Genomic DNA, 14,973 nt, shown 5'->3' with positions numbered 1-14,973 from the left:
GCAACATTGAGGGACAGACCACAACAGTAGTTTACCTCTGCTAGGGTAATTAAGGGCTGGGTGCCTGCAGGGTAGATGAAACTTGTTCTCTGTGGATCCTACATGGGGCACTCTGCAGGGCATGTGCTCAAGACAGTGAGGTCCTGCTGTGGGCCTGGCACTGAGCTAAAGAAGACAATACTGACCCTTCCCTGTTTGATTGTCTGGCTCTTACCTTGGGCTAGCACTCCCCAGAGTCTGTGACTGACAAGAACCTGAGCTGTGTAAATATCAGGTTCTGGGATTAGGGCTGGTGCCATCCTTATAATACATTGGTAGGCTGTAATTCAGTAGGACAAATATTTCTCCAGTTTGCTAAGTTCTTGGTTGGACTATGGAAGATGTCAGCACGGGGTCTGTTGCATTCTCTGCTTTAGAAGAGCTGGCATCCCTCTGTGCTAGACTGGTCCTTCTTGCTCAGGAGTGGTTAGGCTGTGGCTTCAGCAGCCTCACTGCAGCTACCTAAATGGGATGAGAGTAGACATAGTTGTCTAGGAGGTGTTTGCCATTGTGTCCTTTGACCCTCACGCTAGATTAGGAAGGGAAGACCTTGACCTTGAAGCCAGACCTGTGGACCCTTGAAGCAGAGATGAGCAGGTGACACCTCAGCTGAAGTACAGACATTTGGAAATAGATGACACCAACCTTGACTGCTGCATAGACCCACCCTCTGCATCAGTGGTTCTCAACCAGAACTCCTTTGGGGGTTGAACAACCCTTTCACAGAGGAGATATATCAGATATCCTGCATATCAGATATTTATATTACTATTTAAAACAGTAGCAAAATTACAGTTTTGCAGTAGCAGTGAAAATAATTTAATGTCCAGGCAGTAGGGGCGCATACCTTTAATCCCAGGACTCGGGAGGCAGAAGCAGGCAGATCTTTGAGTTGAGGCCAGCCTAGTCTACAGAGCGAGTTCCAGGACAGTGGGGGATACACAGAGAAACCCTGCCTCAAAAAAACCAAAACGAAAAAAGAAAATAAATTTTATGGTTGATGGTCACCACAACATGAGGAACAGTATTAAAGGGTTGCAGCATTAGGAAGGTTGAGAACTCCTGCTCTCTCTACATGGGACCCTTACTTCAGTAATTACAGAGAGAGGTCTGGAGATAGAGCTTAGTGGTAGACCATTTGCACAAGGCTCTGGGTTCAATCCCCAGAACCAAAAAAAGAAATTATAAGAATTTGGCCACCTACCCTGCTGACCACATGTAGTTTCCTTGGCATGCAGACCCCATGCCGGCTATGTCTTCAGACTGTGGCTGAGCTGCATGTAGACCCTGCCCAGTGCCTCATACTCTGGGTAGAACATTGTGTCTTGTCTCTGGGTCCTTCATGGAGCTGATGCCCCAGGTGTATCTCCCTAGCATCCCCTCCAAGTAGGTGCTTCAGAAACATCCATCATGGGATTAAGGCATTTCCACTTTCACCATCTAGCCAGTGGCCCTCTGCTGAGTCTTGACAGACACAAATGGCATTCTCCACTCTGAGAGCTGTTTTCTGGTCTTGCCATCCGCTAATGTCCTTTGGATCTATGTCAGGGCCAAAACTAGAGCTTCTCAAGGCTCACCCCACTGGACCATGTGAACCTTTCAAGTCTAGAAGAGACTTATTCATGAAGCATGCCTGGGTCAGCCTTACCACTTCTCTCCACTTCTTGTTAGGAAGCAGCTGTCAAGGACAGAAGCAACTCAGGAACTGCTTGTTCTCGGACGTAAGCATGGGTTAGTTCTGTTTACCAAGCCGTGTGTCCCCATCATTGAGTTACTTCCAATTCTGTGTGCCATGGAGGTCCTCACCCTTGAGAGGGGGACCAATTGTGCTGTCCCTGACTGCGGTAAGATTGCTTGATATTGTCTCTGGTTCCAGAGTTGAGGTGACACCAAACTATCCTCTTAAAGGTTTGCCTCACACTGGGGAGATCATGGACTCCCAGATGGCTCCCATATGTTTCTGTTTGTGCCTGGTATGGATGTCAAACCCCAGTGGCCAAGAGGTTTGAGGTGGTAATCAACAGCACCACACTGGCAAAGGATCTTAGCCAGAGGGACCATCACTGCCTTGGAACCACATGAGGGAACAGAACCCTACAGTACCAAGGTGAAGGTCACAGTTACAGGTAGACCACTAATTTAACCCCTGAAGGTCTTGATGCCTTCAGCAGAGTGTCACCCAGGGCCCAGTCTATCTCAATCTGTCTGTGTGTTGGCAGGCAGGCCCCAATATTAGGCAGAGACTACCTGTGACATAATGTTTCGTTGGGTCTTGGCTTCTGGTCAGTCTTTTATATGTGTGGCAACTCCTACCAGGACCAGCAAGGTGAAACTTCCTTTTGTTCTGGGCTGTTGGCATCTCCTTGTATCTGGCTCTAGAGTTTGGGAGAGAACAGTCAGCACTTTGTCCATATGAGCCAGGGTTTTGAGAGAGATGCAGCCCCCACCAGCCTGACCTCCCTCTCTCCTTCTCTTCCTTCCTATTTGGGGAGAGGGCTAGAGAGATGGCTTAGTGGTTATGAACACTTCTTTTGCTCTTGCAGAAGACCTGGATTCTATTCCCAGTAACCACATGCGGTTCACAAACTGTCTATAACTCCAGTTGCAGAGGCTCCAACAGACACATATAATGCACATGCATGCAGGCTGAACATTCATAGCTGGGTAGTGGTGGTGTATCTCTTTAATCTCGTACTCAGGAGGCAGAGGCAGGCAAATCTCATAAGTCAAGGCCAGTGAGTTCCAGGACAGCCAGGGTTACACAGAGAAACCCTATCTCAAAAACAAAAAACAAACAAACAAAAAAATACTATACACATAAAGTATTTATTTTCAATGTTTGCCTGCATGTATGCATGAATGTATGTATACCACATGCATGACTGGCACCCATGAAGGCCAGAAAAGGGCATCAGTCTGAAACTAGAGTTGCAGGTGGTTGTGAGTCACTGTGTAAGTGCTGGGGACCAAATCCAGGTCCTCTAGAAGAACAGCTAGGGCTATTAACTAACCACTGAGCCATCTTGTCAGTCCCAAGGGAGATTCATTATTTCTGAGAGCTTCTAAACAGTCATTCCTTGATGTCCCCACAGCAGAGCTGGCTCCCACCTAGGAAAACTGTTCCATCACAAGCAGAATCCCAAGTCCCTTCCTATCCTTACTGTTTAGTCCTCAAGCCTGGGACACATTCCTCAAGGAATGCTCAGGTATGAGGCACTCTGAGACATCGTAGACTTCTTCCAGACCCTTTGGATGGCACAGAGAGCAGTGCTTAGCCTGCCTTATTGCTGTTGGCAGCTGTTGAGTTTGGGTGTTCCCTTGTAATCCATCCTGTTGTATTTGTGTGTTTAAGAGCCTGAGTGACAAGAGACCCTGGCACTAGATAGGCTGAGAACATGGCTGGAATTAGGCCAGTCTCACTTCCTGACATTTGTTTCTTCTGTTGGCCTTCCCGCCTCTGTCCCTTAGAAGCATGTCTGGGGTGTACCCTGAAGTGTGGGTACTGTCTACACAGCTACGGACATGTAGCAGGGTCCCTGTGTGCTCCCATGGCTGCTTGGTGGTCACTTGAAGATGGTTGGCATCTGATATGGTGACCAGAGCACTATAAGAAGTTAGGCTGCATGTTCTTATCACACCCTGCTATGACTCTGAGCTTACCTCGTGCCATCGGCCAGCATTTGGGATGATAATTCTTGTTCCACACACCAAAGACAAGGAACTGGATATGGCTGGAAGGGTGGCTGGGCAGGCCAGCCTTGGGGACAAGTTCTGAGGCAGACTCTTTGGTTTTGGTTTTGAGACAGGGTCTCTCGGTTATGTAGCTCTGACTGTCCAGGAACTTGCTATATAGACCACGCTGACCTTGGACTCCCAGTTATTTCCTGCCTCTCTCTTCCTAGTGCTGGGATTAAAGGTGTGTTCGTGCACCACAACTCCTCACTCTAAGGCTGACTCTTGACTAGTGAAGTTTCTTAAACATTTGGATGAAGAATGGCAATAAACTTATTCTTTCAGGACTGGGGCTGGGTAGGGACTGCCAGAATTCTGCAGCCTGTGGGGTGAGCAGATGCTCTATAGGGGCTTCCCTGGGCCCCTGTGGGTCTCAATCTCTGCTGTGGGTATTTAGTTACTATGGTCTTAGCACAGTGTGTGCAGGCCTCCTTCAGTGCCCCCAAGCTCACTCTCCACTGTCTCCAAAGCACTAGCCAAGGGCCCTCTGCCTTTGGCAAGTTGCCATGCCTTGTGAGGGTTTCTCCAGCTACCTACTGTCTTTGTTTATTGGGCATAGGCATCCACAGGAAACACTGCCTGTCTGGTTTAGAGTCCCCAATCTGTGCTGTGTGACTCCTGCTGGCCACAAATCCCTGAGGCTCTGCCTGACTGTTCTCTGTACTGTCTGAGGCTAGAGGCAAGTGCTACAGACAGCAGCCACATTGGCCACAGCTCATTTCTTGAATGCCAGGTTCTACTGTATCCCATGGACCCATATTGTCCTGCCCCTGTTTCTGTCTTGGTCAGCATGAGTGTCTCAAGTATTCTTTGTGAGGTGGATGTTTGGAGGTGGGGGTGAGGAATTTCTAAGTTCCCTATGGGTCAGAGTACACAGACCTCACAATGTAGAGTATGGAGGTGTGGAGTGGGGTGGGCATATGCAGCTGGCTCTTCACTTGCTTTGGGATCTATGGTATCCACAGCCCTGACTGGCCCTGCCCTTCCTGCACAGGTGCAGAGGCTCACACTCAGTGGCACCTGTTCTCAGCATGTCTTTGCCCTTGGGATGTGGGGGAAAACAAACATCCACTGTCTGAAGCCCCAGAGAGGAAGTGGCCACAGGGCACTGCTGTGGCCAGCCCAACTAGCTCCTCCCCTGATACAGCCTGATAATGGCTTCATGGTATTGGACTTTTGGGGGCAGGGCTGCCTCTTGTAGACCTGTTTAGGTCCTGGTCTTGGCATGTGGGCCCAGAGCCCACTTCCTGACTGGTAGGTGCTGTGGGCTGTTTTTGAGGCCACACAAAAGGTCAGAAATCAGAGGTAACTGACTGGTGCTCCTACAGGGAAAACACTATGGTGTGTCATAAGGTACAGCTTTGTCCCTGACCATTGGCTGATTTCTAGGATCCCTGGTATCTCTAATGTGGACAGTGATATCCCAGGCCTGACGAAGCCTTTGATATCTCTGCAGCTTTGAAAGTAGAACACGTATCAGGCAGCCCTTCTTCAGGGTCCTCTTGCTTGACAAATGCTCTTCAGCTTCACCCTCACTTTTGCAACTTGGCGTTAGCTTGGTATTAAAGGGGAATTCCTGTCATCATCTAGTTTAAGACTTCCTTGTTCTGTAAGAGTTCTTCCTGCCTTTGGGCTTTTTATGAAAATCTCAGGAGAGTTGTTCCAAGTACCTGCAGACTCACTCCTCCATTAGCTCCAGGGGCTTCCCCATCTCATGTCTGAAGCAGCTGGGTTGCCTTAGGAGATTTTGACCCTAATACACTAATCTGGTGCGTACACACACACACACACACACACTCACTCACACACCCTTTTGCACAGGAAGCAGCCTCATCCAGTGGTCCTATTCTCCAACCTTTTCTGCTGGGTCACAGTCTGGCTTATGAGGCTCCCTGAGGTGTCTCATACTCCCCACCCCCAAGGTCTCTGGAGTTTTCAAGTCAGCACCAGACTAGACTTGTGGCTTTCTCTGTGAAAGAATAGAGCTCACTTTCTGCACCTGCTCCAGCCAGTGTCTGCTTAGGGCAGGAAGCCCCACCCTGGTGTGCACCACCACCACCCTTCTGCCTTCACTGTGGGAGGGATCCTTGCAATTACGGAAGTGGGTTCTTCTGCCCCAGCCAGCATCTTGGGTGTCTACCCCTGCAGGGGGCACACATGGCCTCCACTGACAGGGCCTCTGCTGAATGACACTGTGACGTTGAGACTCATTTCCTCTAGAAAGCTACAACACAACTGGGGTGGTTTCGGTGTCTCTTTTCTTGGTTATTTCTGTGTCTTTGAGGAACGTGCACCCCAGCCGAGCCTGTGTTTATCTCTGACAGTGCCCCAGGAACAGTACTGCCTCATCCCTAGGTAGCTGCTTATTTGGGAACAACACCAATGTAGTCCCTCCGGTGGTTCCCCCTACCAGGTCCTTCTCTTTCTGAGCACTAGAGGTGGCCCCAATAAGGATTATTCTTGGAAGGGCAGCAGACCTCTCAGGTACCTGGGATGGGGATCCAGCACAAGCACTAGACACTACCTGGGCCTTGGTGAAGGCCTCCACTAGGGCTGATCCATCCCTCCAGTCTAAATTTCATGGAAGTTGGCACCTTGACTGCCTGCCTCTTATGCCCCTTCCAGGGGGCAAGGTTTCAGCCTCACTTCCGCTGGGCAGTTGTGTGGTAGGGAGTTTCCCCAAGTATTCTGGAGAAGAACCCTGCTCTTCTGTATACTTGAGGCCCCTTGGCTAAAGGCCAGAGACCTCACTTTGGCTTCATCCCCGCCCCTGCCCCCACCCCAGGTAACTTCTCCCTAGGTGCAGCTGTGCCTGGGATCGAGCTGACACCCTGTTATGTCTGTTGGTTCTTATGCCCTAGGGTCCCTATCATCTACTTAGGCCCTAGCTGGGGGATAGTATAGCCTAGCTTCTGTAGGCTTCTCTGCTCTGGGTGAGGCTCATGCTGTGATTGTCTTGCAGATGGAATGTCTCTGGTGGGTGACATTTGGGTGGAGGGTCACAGGCTTTCCCACACAGATTGGCTCAGGTGTGTGCCACTTAGTGCTGAGTGTCAAAGTAGACCACAACTGGTGCCTGAGATAAGCTAGGGTGCTGAGTAGCTTCTGTAAGCTTCTGACAGCAAAGCTAACACCTGGTAAAGCTATTTATTTTGTGCAATGTGTCACAGTCCTTCAAGATGAATGTTTCTTTCCTCTGGGGGAGGGGGTGTCTCTCTAATGCTCCCTAATGAAGCAGTGACAAGGGCCGAGGGCAGCCCTCCCAGGCTCCTTCTGAGCTTGAGCATAGCTGCTTACTGGCTCACGTTTGAGCCTGTGGTCACTGCTGGGTCATTTAGCCCGTTCCTGACATGGGCCATGGAGTGGGACTGGTCCCTTTCAGCCTTTCCAGCAACATATGTCTGTATTCTAAGGAAGTAGTGTAGACTGAAGGCAAAGAACCTAAGGGTCAGAGCACTGTGGACACCAGTATGGATCTTGGCAGATCCACGCAGAGCCTGCTGCAGCTGTGAGTGAGGTCACCTCATAGCAGCCCACAGCTGCACAGTGTCCTCTCTATTCTCATGTGATGCCCTTGCCCCTCAGCAGAGGCATCAGGCTTACCTTTCTGCACAGGGCCAAGGGTACACTATGTTCATGGCTCCGTATATTCTGGGTACTTGGGGCTCCTTCATAGCTTCATAGGAGTTATGATGATCCAGTGGGGAGCTTGCTGCCATGGAGCTGGTAGGAAGACTAGACCCTGCCTGGGCCCAGGGATCCCAACAGGGCCTTTTGTGTTGATCACAGGTCTCAGAGCCCCCAGCTTCCATAAGACCCAAAGCAGACGACACTTCCTCACAGTCCCCTGCGTCTTCTGAGAAGGACAAGCAGTCCACTTGGCTGCGGACCTTGGCTGGTTCCTCCAATAAGGTGCTATGTGGGAACCTGTCTGGGGTCTTTGGGGAGGGTATCAGGCCCTTCTTGGAGCCAACTCCGGCTCTACCTGGTCTCAGGGACACAAAGTGGCCTGTTTCTCTGTAGTCACTTACATAGGGGACTCTCTTGACAGAGCCTTGGCTGCGCTCACCCTCGCCAGCGCCTTTCTGCTTTCCGGCCCTGGTCCCCTGCAGTGTCAGCAAGTGAGAAAGAGACCTCCCCACACCTCCCAGCCCTGATTCGAGACAGGTGAGTGAGGAGTGCACAGGAGAACCAAACTCCGGTTTAGCAGGCTGCAATGGTGTTGGTGCCTTTAGTCCTAGGATACACTATCTAGAACTTTGAAGTCTTGGGTAAGGTTACTGTGTTCACAGACCTATCTATTAAAGTTAGCTTCCCAGCAGGGCACAGAGATCCATGCCTTTAATCCCAGCATTCAGGAGGCAGAGACAAATGAATCTTTGTGAGTTTGAGGCCAACCTGGAATATATAACAAATTCTAAGCCAGCTAGGGCTACATAGAGATCCTACCTCACAATAAAAGTAATAGCCTTCCATGGCCATGAAGATCCAGCTGTGTGCCATCCTAGCCCAGCCTATGGGGAAATTTGTGTTTCCCAATCATTAGAACCTTGACCTTGTGATTTAGAGTTGGGAGAAGATAGTTGGCTGTGTCCTGGCTGAGTTCGCAGGGCCCATTCTACAGCTCATATGGGGACTTGTGAAGCAGATGTGCCCCAGCTAAGCATCTATGCCTCTTACAGCTTTTACTCCTACAAGAGCTTTGAGACAGCTGTGGCCCCCAATGTGGCCCTAGCACCACCAACCCAGCAAAAGGTTGTGAACAGTTCACCATGCACAACTGTGGTCTCTCGGGCACCAGAACCTATTACCACTTGTATCCAACCACGGAAGCGGAAGCTGACCATGGAAACACCAGGAGCCCCAGATATGCTGACATCTGTGGCTGCCCCAGAGGAAGACAAGGATTCTGAGGCTGAGGTGGAAGTTGAAAGCAGAGAGGAATGTAAGTATGGATGGGACTCTGCTCCTTTGGACATCAGTACAGGGGATGGGGTAGGGTGGGGGCATATGGTATGACCAAGCCAGTATACTCCAGAATGCCTAATGCTTTGGTTTCTCTGTCCTCAGTCACTTCCTCCTTGTCCTCGCTGTCCTCTCCGTCCTTTACCTCGTCCAGCTCTGCCAAGGACCTAAGCTCCCCAGGCGTGCATGCTCCTCCGGTGGTTGCTCCTGATGCTGCAGCCCATGCTGATGCCCCAAGTGGGCTGGAGGCAGAGTTAGAGCATCTGCGGCAAGCCCTGGAGGGTGGCCTGGATACCAAGGAAGCCAAAGAGAAGTTCCTACATGAGGTGGTAAAAATGCGTGTGAAGCAGGAGGAGAAGCTGACAGCAGCCCTACAGGCTAAGCGCAGCCTGCACCAGGTAAAGGGGACAACAGGCGGGCCATGAAATATAGAAGACCACTTCCCTTTTGTCTGCCCAAGCCCTCTTGGGGAGCCTTGGGGTTCTTCCCAGGTCCTCTGGAGGACCCAGCTCTGTGAGGCACTTCGATATCCAGAGTCCTTCTGTGCTTCCAGGAAGGCTTCCATAGTGGTCTCAGCTGCAGCTTTTCCCTGTGTGTGGGCCTTACTGAAAGAACTGGCATGTTTTCTTGACCACAGTAAATAAAGGCCAGTGACAGTGGTGAGTGAGGAGTGGCTATTCTAGTGATGCCTCTCGCTCTGTGCCAGGAGTTGGTTTATTCTCCACTAGTACGACTTGTGCTCTGCATATAGAGTGCAGGGATGGCTTCTGAAGCTGCATCTCCAAAAGGGACTTAGCAGCAGGCCTTGGGGAATACATGCTTGGGAGGTGTGTATGTACTTACACACTACTTACTGGTTGTCTGTCTGGGCTCCACCTCACTGTTTCTAGACTGTGGCCATTCCTCTTGTACCTTCTTTTCATGCTGTTTTGTTTTTCTGACATGAGTAAGGGAGACCCAGTTCTCAGGCAGCAGGGGCGAGTGAGGAGGAGCTCTTGGCCAGGGCTCAGCATTAAGACTTTGCTGCAGACTCAACCTCTGCTGAATTCACACCTCAGCCTGAGTCTGGCAGCTCTGGGGGCAGCCTCACATGCGTGGGCTTTAGCACAACACAACCCTGTCAATCCTCAGAGCTGCAGGATTTCAGATGTTCTCCTCAGAGTGAGTCTTAGTCATTCCCTCATCCTTTCTTGCCCCCATTCTGGGTGGAGGTGTGATTTCCCACATGACTATTCATGGGGGAACGGGTGTCATACTGCATTCTAACAAGTGGGGGAAGGGCACGGGAAGTACCAAAAGTAAATGGCTCCCTCTGCACCTCCAGGCCTCAGGTGCAGTGCCTGAGACTGTCTGCTTGGTGTTTTCCTCCCCCACGCATGCGCATGTACATTTGGGAGGAGGAGGTGTGAGAAGGTTCTGATGCAGCCTTGATAGAAACAACTTACAACTGGTAATAGGCTCTGCTGGGCCCTGGAGGGAAGCTAACAGTCAGGTCAGCTGACTGTTGGGTGCTGGGCTGGCAATACTTTGAACCTGTCTGCTACATGTCTTCCAGGAGCTAGAATTCTTGCGTGTGGCCAAGAAGGAGAAATTGCGCGAAGCCACTGAGGCCAAGCGCAGTTTGAGGAAAGAGATTGAGCGGCTCCGAGCTGAAAACGAGAAGAAGATGAAAGAGGCCAACGAGTCTCGGGTGCGCCTGAAGCGAGAGCTGGAGCAGGCACGGCAGGTCCGGGTGTGTGACAAGGGCTGTGAGGCCGGCCGCCTGCGCGCCAAGTATTCAGCCCAGGTACTAGGGTGGGTTGGCTGGTAGACTGACCTGCACAGTGAATATCTGCTATCACAGATCCAACGTCCTCGATTTAACCATTTCAGGCGGATCTGTGAGGTGATGATGTGCCATGCCTGGAGGCCCTGAGGTGTATCCAGCAGACCTGGGCCTGGGAACTAGAGACTGTTTTCCATAGCCACGGGTGGAAGTCCAGGTGCTCCCATCTCCCCACCAGGACCATTGTGGCCCCAGAACATAGGCTTCCCTTCCTGCTGCTGGCTTGGGAAGCAAGCTCTAAGCTAGGATCAGGAGATGGACCTTGCTAACTGCACAGAGTGGCAGCTTCCAAACCAGGGAGGCAGGGAAGGTCTTCTACATCTGTAGTGCTGTTTGGTTCCCGCGTGGGTCAGAAGTATAGGGTGGAAGTGGAGCCAGTCCCTGCTCTGATGCAGCAGATGAGGCTCTCCTAAGCCTCGACGTCTGGGCCTTTTCCTGTGAACCTTTAGGTGGGGCAGACATGGCACCGAGGGCTAAATAGGAACTCAGAAGGGAGATGTGGCCTTGAGTGGTAAGTGCTGGTGTTAGGCACTACTGACCACTCAGCATCCCTTTCAGATTGAGGACCTGCAAGCAAAGCTGCAGCATGCAGAGGCGGACCGAGAGCAGCTTCGAGCTGACCTGCTGAGGGAACGTGAGGCCCGTGAGCACCTGGAGAAGGTGGTGAAGGAGCTTCAGGAGCAGCTGTGGCCTCGGCCACGGCCTGAGAATGTGGGTGGCGAGGGCAGTGCCGAGCTGGATCCCTAGCCTGTGCAGTGCCTGCCACTGCCACATGGACCTCCATACGTGCGCAGAGGGCGGCGGGTACGTGGCTCTGCAGACCCAGCCCACGCCTCTGCAGCCACACAGCACAACGTCTCTACTGTGCCTATTACCAAGCGAGTGTTTGTAACCACATACTTTTGGAATCCACTGCAAAATTTTCTACTGGCCAAGTTCAAGTGAGCAAGCCATGTCCCCCAGCTGCAGCCAGAGTTGAGACTAGCTCTGTGGCTTGTAGCTGGTCCTCTGCTTGCTAGAACATTCTAACATTTACACTTTTGTTATAAGCTATTTAAAACCAGTAAGAAGACTTGATATTCAAAAAATCAACATGTTTTTTAATGACTAACTGTAAAAGGCCCCTACACGTGACGCCATCTGGACACCCACTCTGGTGGGGGTGGCACCCACCCACCGCCGTCCTGGGAAGCCATCACCGCTCATCTGTGCCCGCGGCTGCAAGAGGACAGCAAGGGTTTTCTTCAGAGTCTATTTTTTCAGCCACAAGGACCCCAGTCTTCCTGCTGCTGCCAGGAAGAGCAGGGAGAGCACCGCGTGCGAGATGAGCCCCAACACTGCCCGCCTTACCGCCGCTGCCCCGCCCACCAACATCACCACTAACCCTGCCATGCAGGCACCAGGGGTCCTGAGTCACAGTCTGTCCAGGCCCCTGGATGCCCCTGCCCACCTACACCTTGAGGGCCGACCTGTGTTAGGCAGTGGCCATGGTCCAGTGTCATGTTGTATTGTTCCCCATACACACCGCCCGCCCACCCACACGCTGCTTGACCACAGCAACCCCTCTTCAATGCAGCAGACATCACTCCTCTCATCTTGGGACTGAGGCTGCAGCATTGGAACAAAAACAGCATTATATCACTTTTTTCTTTCTCTCTCTTTTTTTTTTTTTGTTGTTGTTCATTTAAACATGTATTTAGAACTGCACTTTGTCAGAACCCTCCCTTCTCTTTTTACTCCCCAGTTACCTGAGGTTTTTACTGATTTCTAGAGCAGTTCAAACCCTAAGTGCTCGAGTGCTTAGAAATCCCCTCTGGTGCTTGGTTGAACAAGGGAATCACAAGAAAATGAAAATGCAGAGACTGAACTTGGGGGTCGTTCTGTGCCTTCCAGCATCTTGTACAGCAAACCCTGACTTGTCTTTTTACCCCCAAAATATCGTCTTCAGTAGCGATTGAATCTGCCACTGTCAAAATACGTTACTTGCATTTATTCCAAATAATCTCGTTTACTCTTAACTGTTTATGCAAATTGTATAAGATTTCTTATGCCCAAGCTTGAAAAATGATTTCCTAGTCGACAAGAGGCCACCACCCATCCTCCAGTTGTGTTATTTACATGAGAAGATCACACAGAAGCCCTCCCTCCGCTCCAGTCCCGACAGGGCAGCCGTGAGCTGAGGGAGGTGGAGATGGCTTGTGCAGGTACAAGACCTCAAGGACTCTCGCCTGCCTGCGACTGGAGACTGCTAAGCCCTGACACTCGGTGCCCGAGGTCGTCTGCAGGGTTTTGCCCTTGGTTTACTGTGGGGGGCTGGGCTGCTGCCAGGTCCCCCCTTCTGAAGTGCAATGCAAAAGGGACGTCATGTATATGCAGCGTTTATTTGGAGTTTTTTCTTTGGCTTTTTTTCCTCTCAGTTATGAAACTTGTATGCATGGATTTCACATCTCCATAGCTAGACCCACCCATGGGCATTATGACCGTGTCTCCTAAAGGGTCAGTTTTGTTACGCAACACGAAGAATGCTGTTTTCAGCCTTGTTTTTCTAGAGTTGTGTTTTTCAGTCATTTCTTCAAGGAAAACTAAATGATTTAGTTGGAGCAAAGCTTTAAGTGTGTTGGTGTGCTTCTGTGTGGCTGTCCCTGTTGCCCAGTTGGAGATCACAGTGATTTGGGCCCCTTTGAGCCTTGGGTTCCAGGGCCCTTGCTTTTATCAGTAGAGCCTCTCCTTGCCACGGCTTTGGTCACCATCAGTCTCCTGGCCTCCTTGGTCCAGCACTGGCCCCATTACGGGAGGAAGTGCGCTGTCTGAAGCGGAGACGACTCCTCCTCACGTGCCAGGATGACTTGGGTCTGGGAAGAGCTTGTCATCACTTGAGTTGTTCCTCCTGAGTCCCTCCTCCCTGCTTCCTGTGAGGCCCTGGCAGGCAGTGGGACCAGAGTGCAGGCTCCCGTTTACCAGAAGCTTGTGATCTAGGTCCTCCTAATGCTTCTGCCAGACACCGGGCCGCCCCGGGTGAAGCTAGCGAAGCACTGGGTGTTTTGTGCGGCTGCCTGCTGCAGGACCTGCCGTGGACTGAGCACAGCCAGGTACTGCGTGCCTGGCTCCCTGTTAGGAAGGCTGCAAATTTCTTTTCAGAGAAAGGGAGGAGAGGTTTCCATCATGTTGGCTGTTGACTCTCCCTGTATGTTAAACCCTTTATCAGTTTACTCATTATTTCTATCCTGAAAATTTTTTAACGAAGGGAAAAAACAACAGCAATAACACTCATTGGTGAGCAGCTAACTCATACACATGACACCCTGCTTTTCATACAGAACTAGCCAATGTAAAAACAACTCACATGTAAATACTTTTTTCCATTTCACACCATTGTATTATACGTGTATAGGGTGATTCCTTTTCCAGAAACTTTTCTTACCTGCTGGTTGTCTTGTTTTCTGGGTTGTTTTTAACTGAGGAAAAATTGCTCATCTGCCAGAGGGGACAGAAGCGTCTTGTGGCATTTCCCATGTGGTGTCCTCCATGGCCACCCATTAACCCCAGTTCCTACTTAGAGTACCCTCCGAGGTCTCTCCCCACATGCCCACCCTAGGGCTTGGGGGTGGGGGGGTGCGTTAAGTCAGGATTCCCAAATGACATTTTCATCAATTAAAGAAAAATAAACCCACCTCAACCTTCATAACTGCCCAAGCCCCTGCACCCTCCAGTCCTGTGCTGCTGCTAATGACAATATGATGGCTTACTCTGCTACTCGAGAACTATTTTTATGTAATTAATGTATGCTTTCTTGTTTATAAATGCCTGATTTTAAAAAGGAAAAAAGAAAAAGCTTGGCATATTTATCTATTTCCTTGTGTACCTGTTAGTCCTTTTACCCCCTCCTCTCTCCCCAAACAGATGACATTGTACAATAAAGGACTTTGAGAGTACCGTGGGCGCTGGCAGCCCCCATACGTGCAGTCAAGTCCTCAGGAAAGGGGGGACAGCATCTCTACAGGTTAGACCTGGGGCTGTGGTCACTCAACTGTTACCAGGAACTCTGGACTGGGAACCTTGACCAGGCTGGGACAGGACTCACGGTGGGCAGTGCTGGACAGATGGACTGGGCATGGCCCTTCCTGACAGGGCTTCCATAAAGGTCTGCTGGATCAAAACTTTCTGGGCCATTACATCCCCCCCAAGAAGCACCTGGGTTGTGTACTATGGAGAAGAGAGTCATAGAACCATAGACCCAATGCTAAGCCCTCACTGCCTCCTGTTAACCTTCATAGAGCCAGAGTCTTAGCCCAGAGTCTGCAGCCTTCACCACAGGAGCCTGTGAGTGGGGCATCGGCCGGCCACACAAGACCAGTACCCCAGTTCTTCCTGTCCCTGTGCCTCCTAGCAGGGAGGGGGAGAGTCCTCCATCT

The 14,973-nt window shown here is 50.9% G+C and overlaps 1 protein-coding gene across 2 annotated transcripts in view; it reads left to right on the top strand.

Moving 5' to 3' along the window:
- Ski (SKI proto-oncogene) overlaps positions 1–13,166 on the top strand; it is a 72,536-nt gene extending 59,370 nt beyond the window's left edge. The window contains exons 2-7 of one of the 2 annotated variants that reach the window (XM_059255507.1): positions 7,561–7,683; positions 7,823–7,938; positions 8,454–8,716; positions 8,842–9,134; positions 10,292–10,522; positions 11,120–13,166. In XM_059255507.1, coding sequence (XP_059111490.1) covers positions 7,561–7,683; positions 7,823–7,938; positions 8,454–8,716; positions 8,842–9,134; positions 10,292–10,522; positions 11,120–11,308 — 1,215 coding nt within the window. In that variant the 3' untranslated portion in view covers positions 11,309–13,166. The remainder of the gene's footprint in view (positions 1–7,560; positions 7,684–7,822; positions 7,939–8,453; positions 8,717–8,841; positions 9,135–10,291; positions 10,523–11,119) is intronic. The other variant, XM_059255508.1, reaches the window with a different exon arrangement.
- Positions 13,167–14,973: the final 1,807 nt, after the last annotated feature.

Source organism: Peromyscus eremicus, chromosome 2 (genome assembly GCF_949786415.1).
Source record: "Peromyscus eremicus chromosome 2, PerEre_H2_v1, whole genome shotgun sequence".
NCBI classification, from domain to species: Eukaryota; Metazoa; Chordata; class Mammalia; order Rodentia; family Cricetidae; genus Peromyscus; species Peromyscus eremicus.
This window is presented reverse-complemented; position numbering and strand designations above follow the sequence as displayed.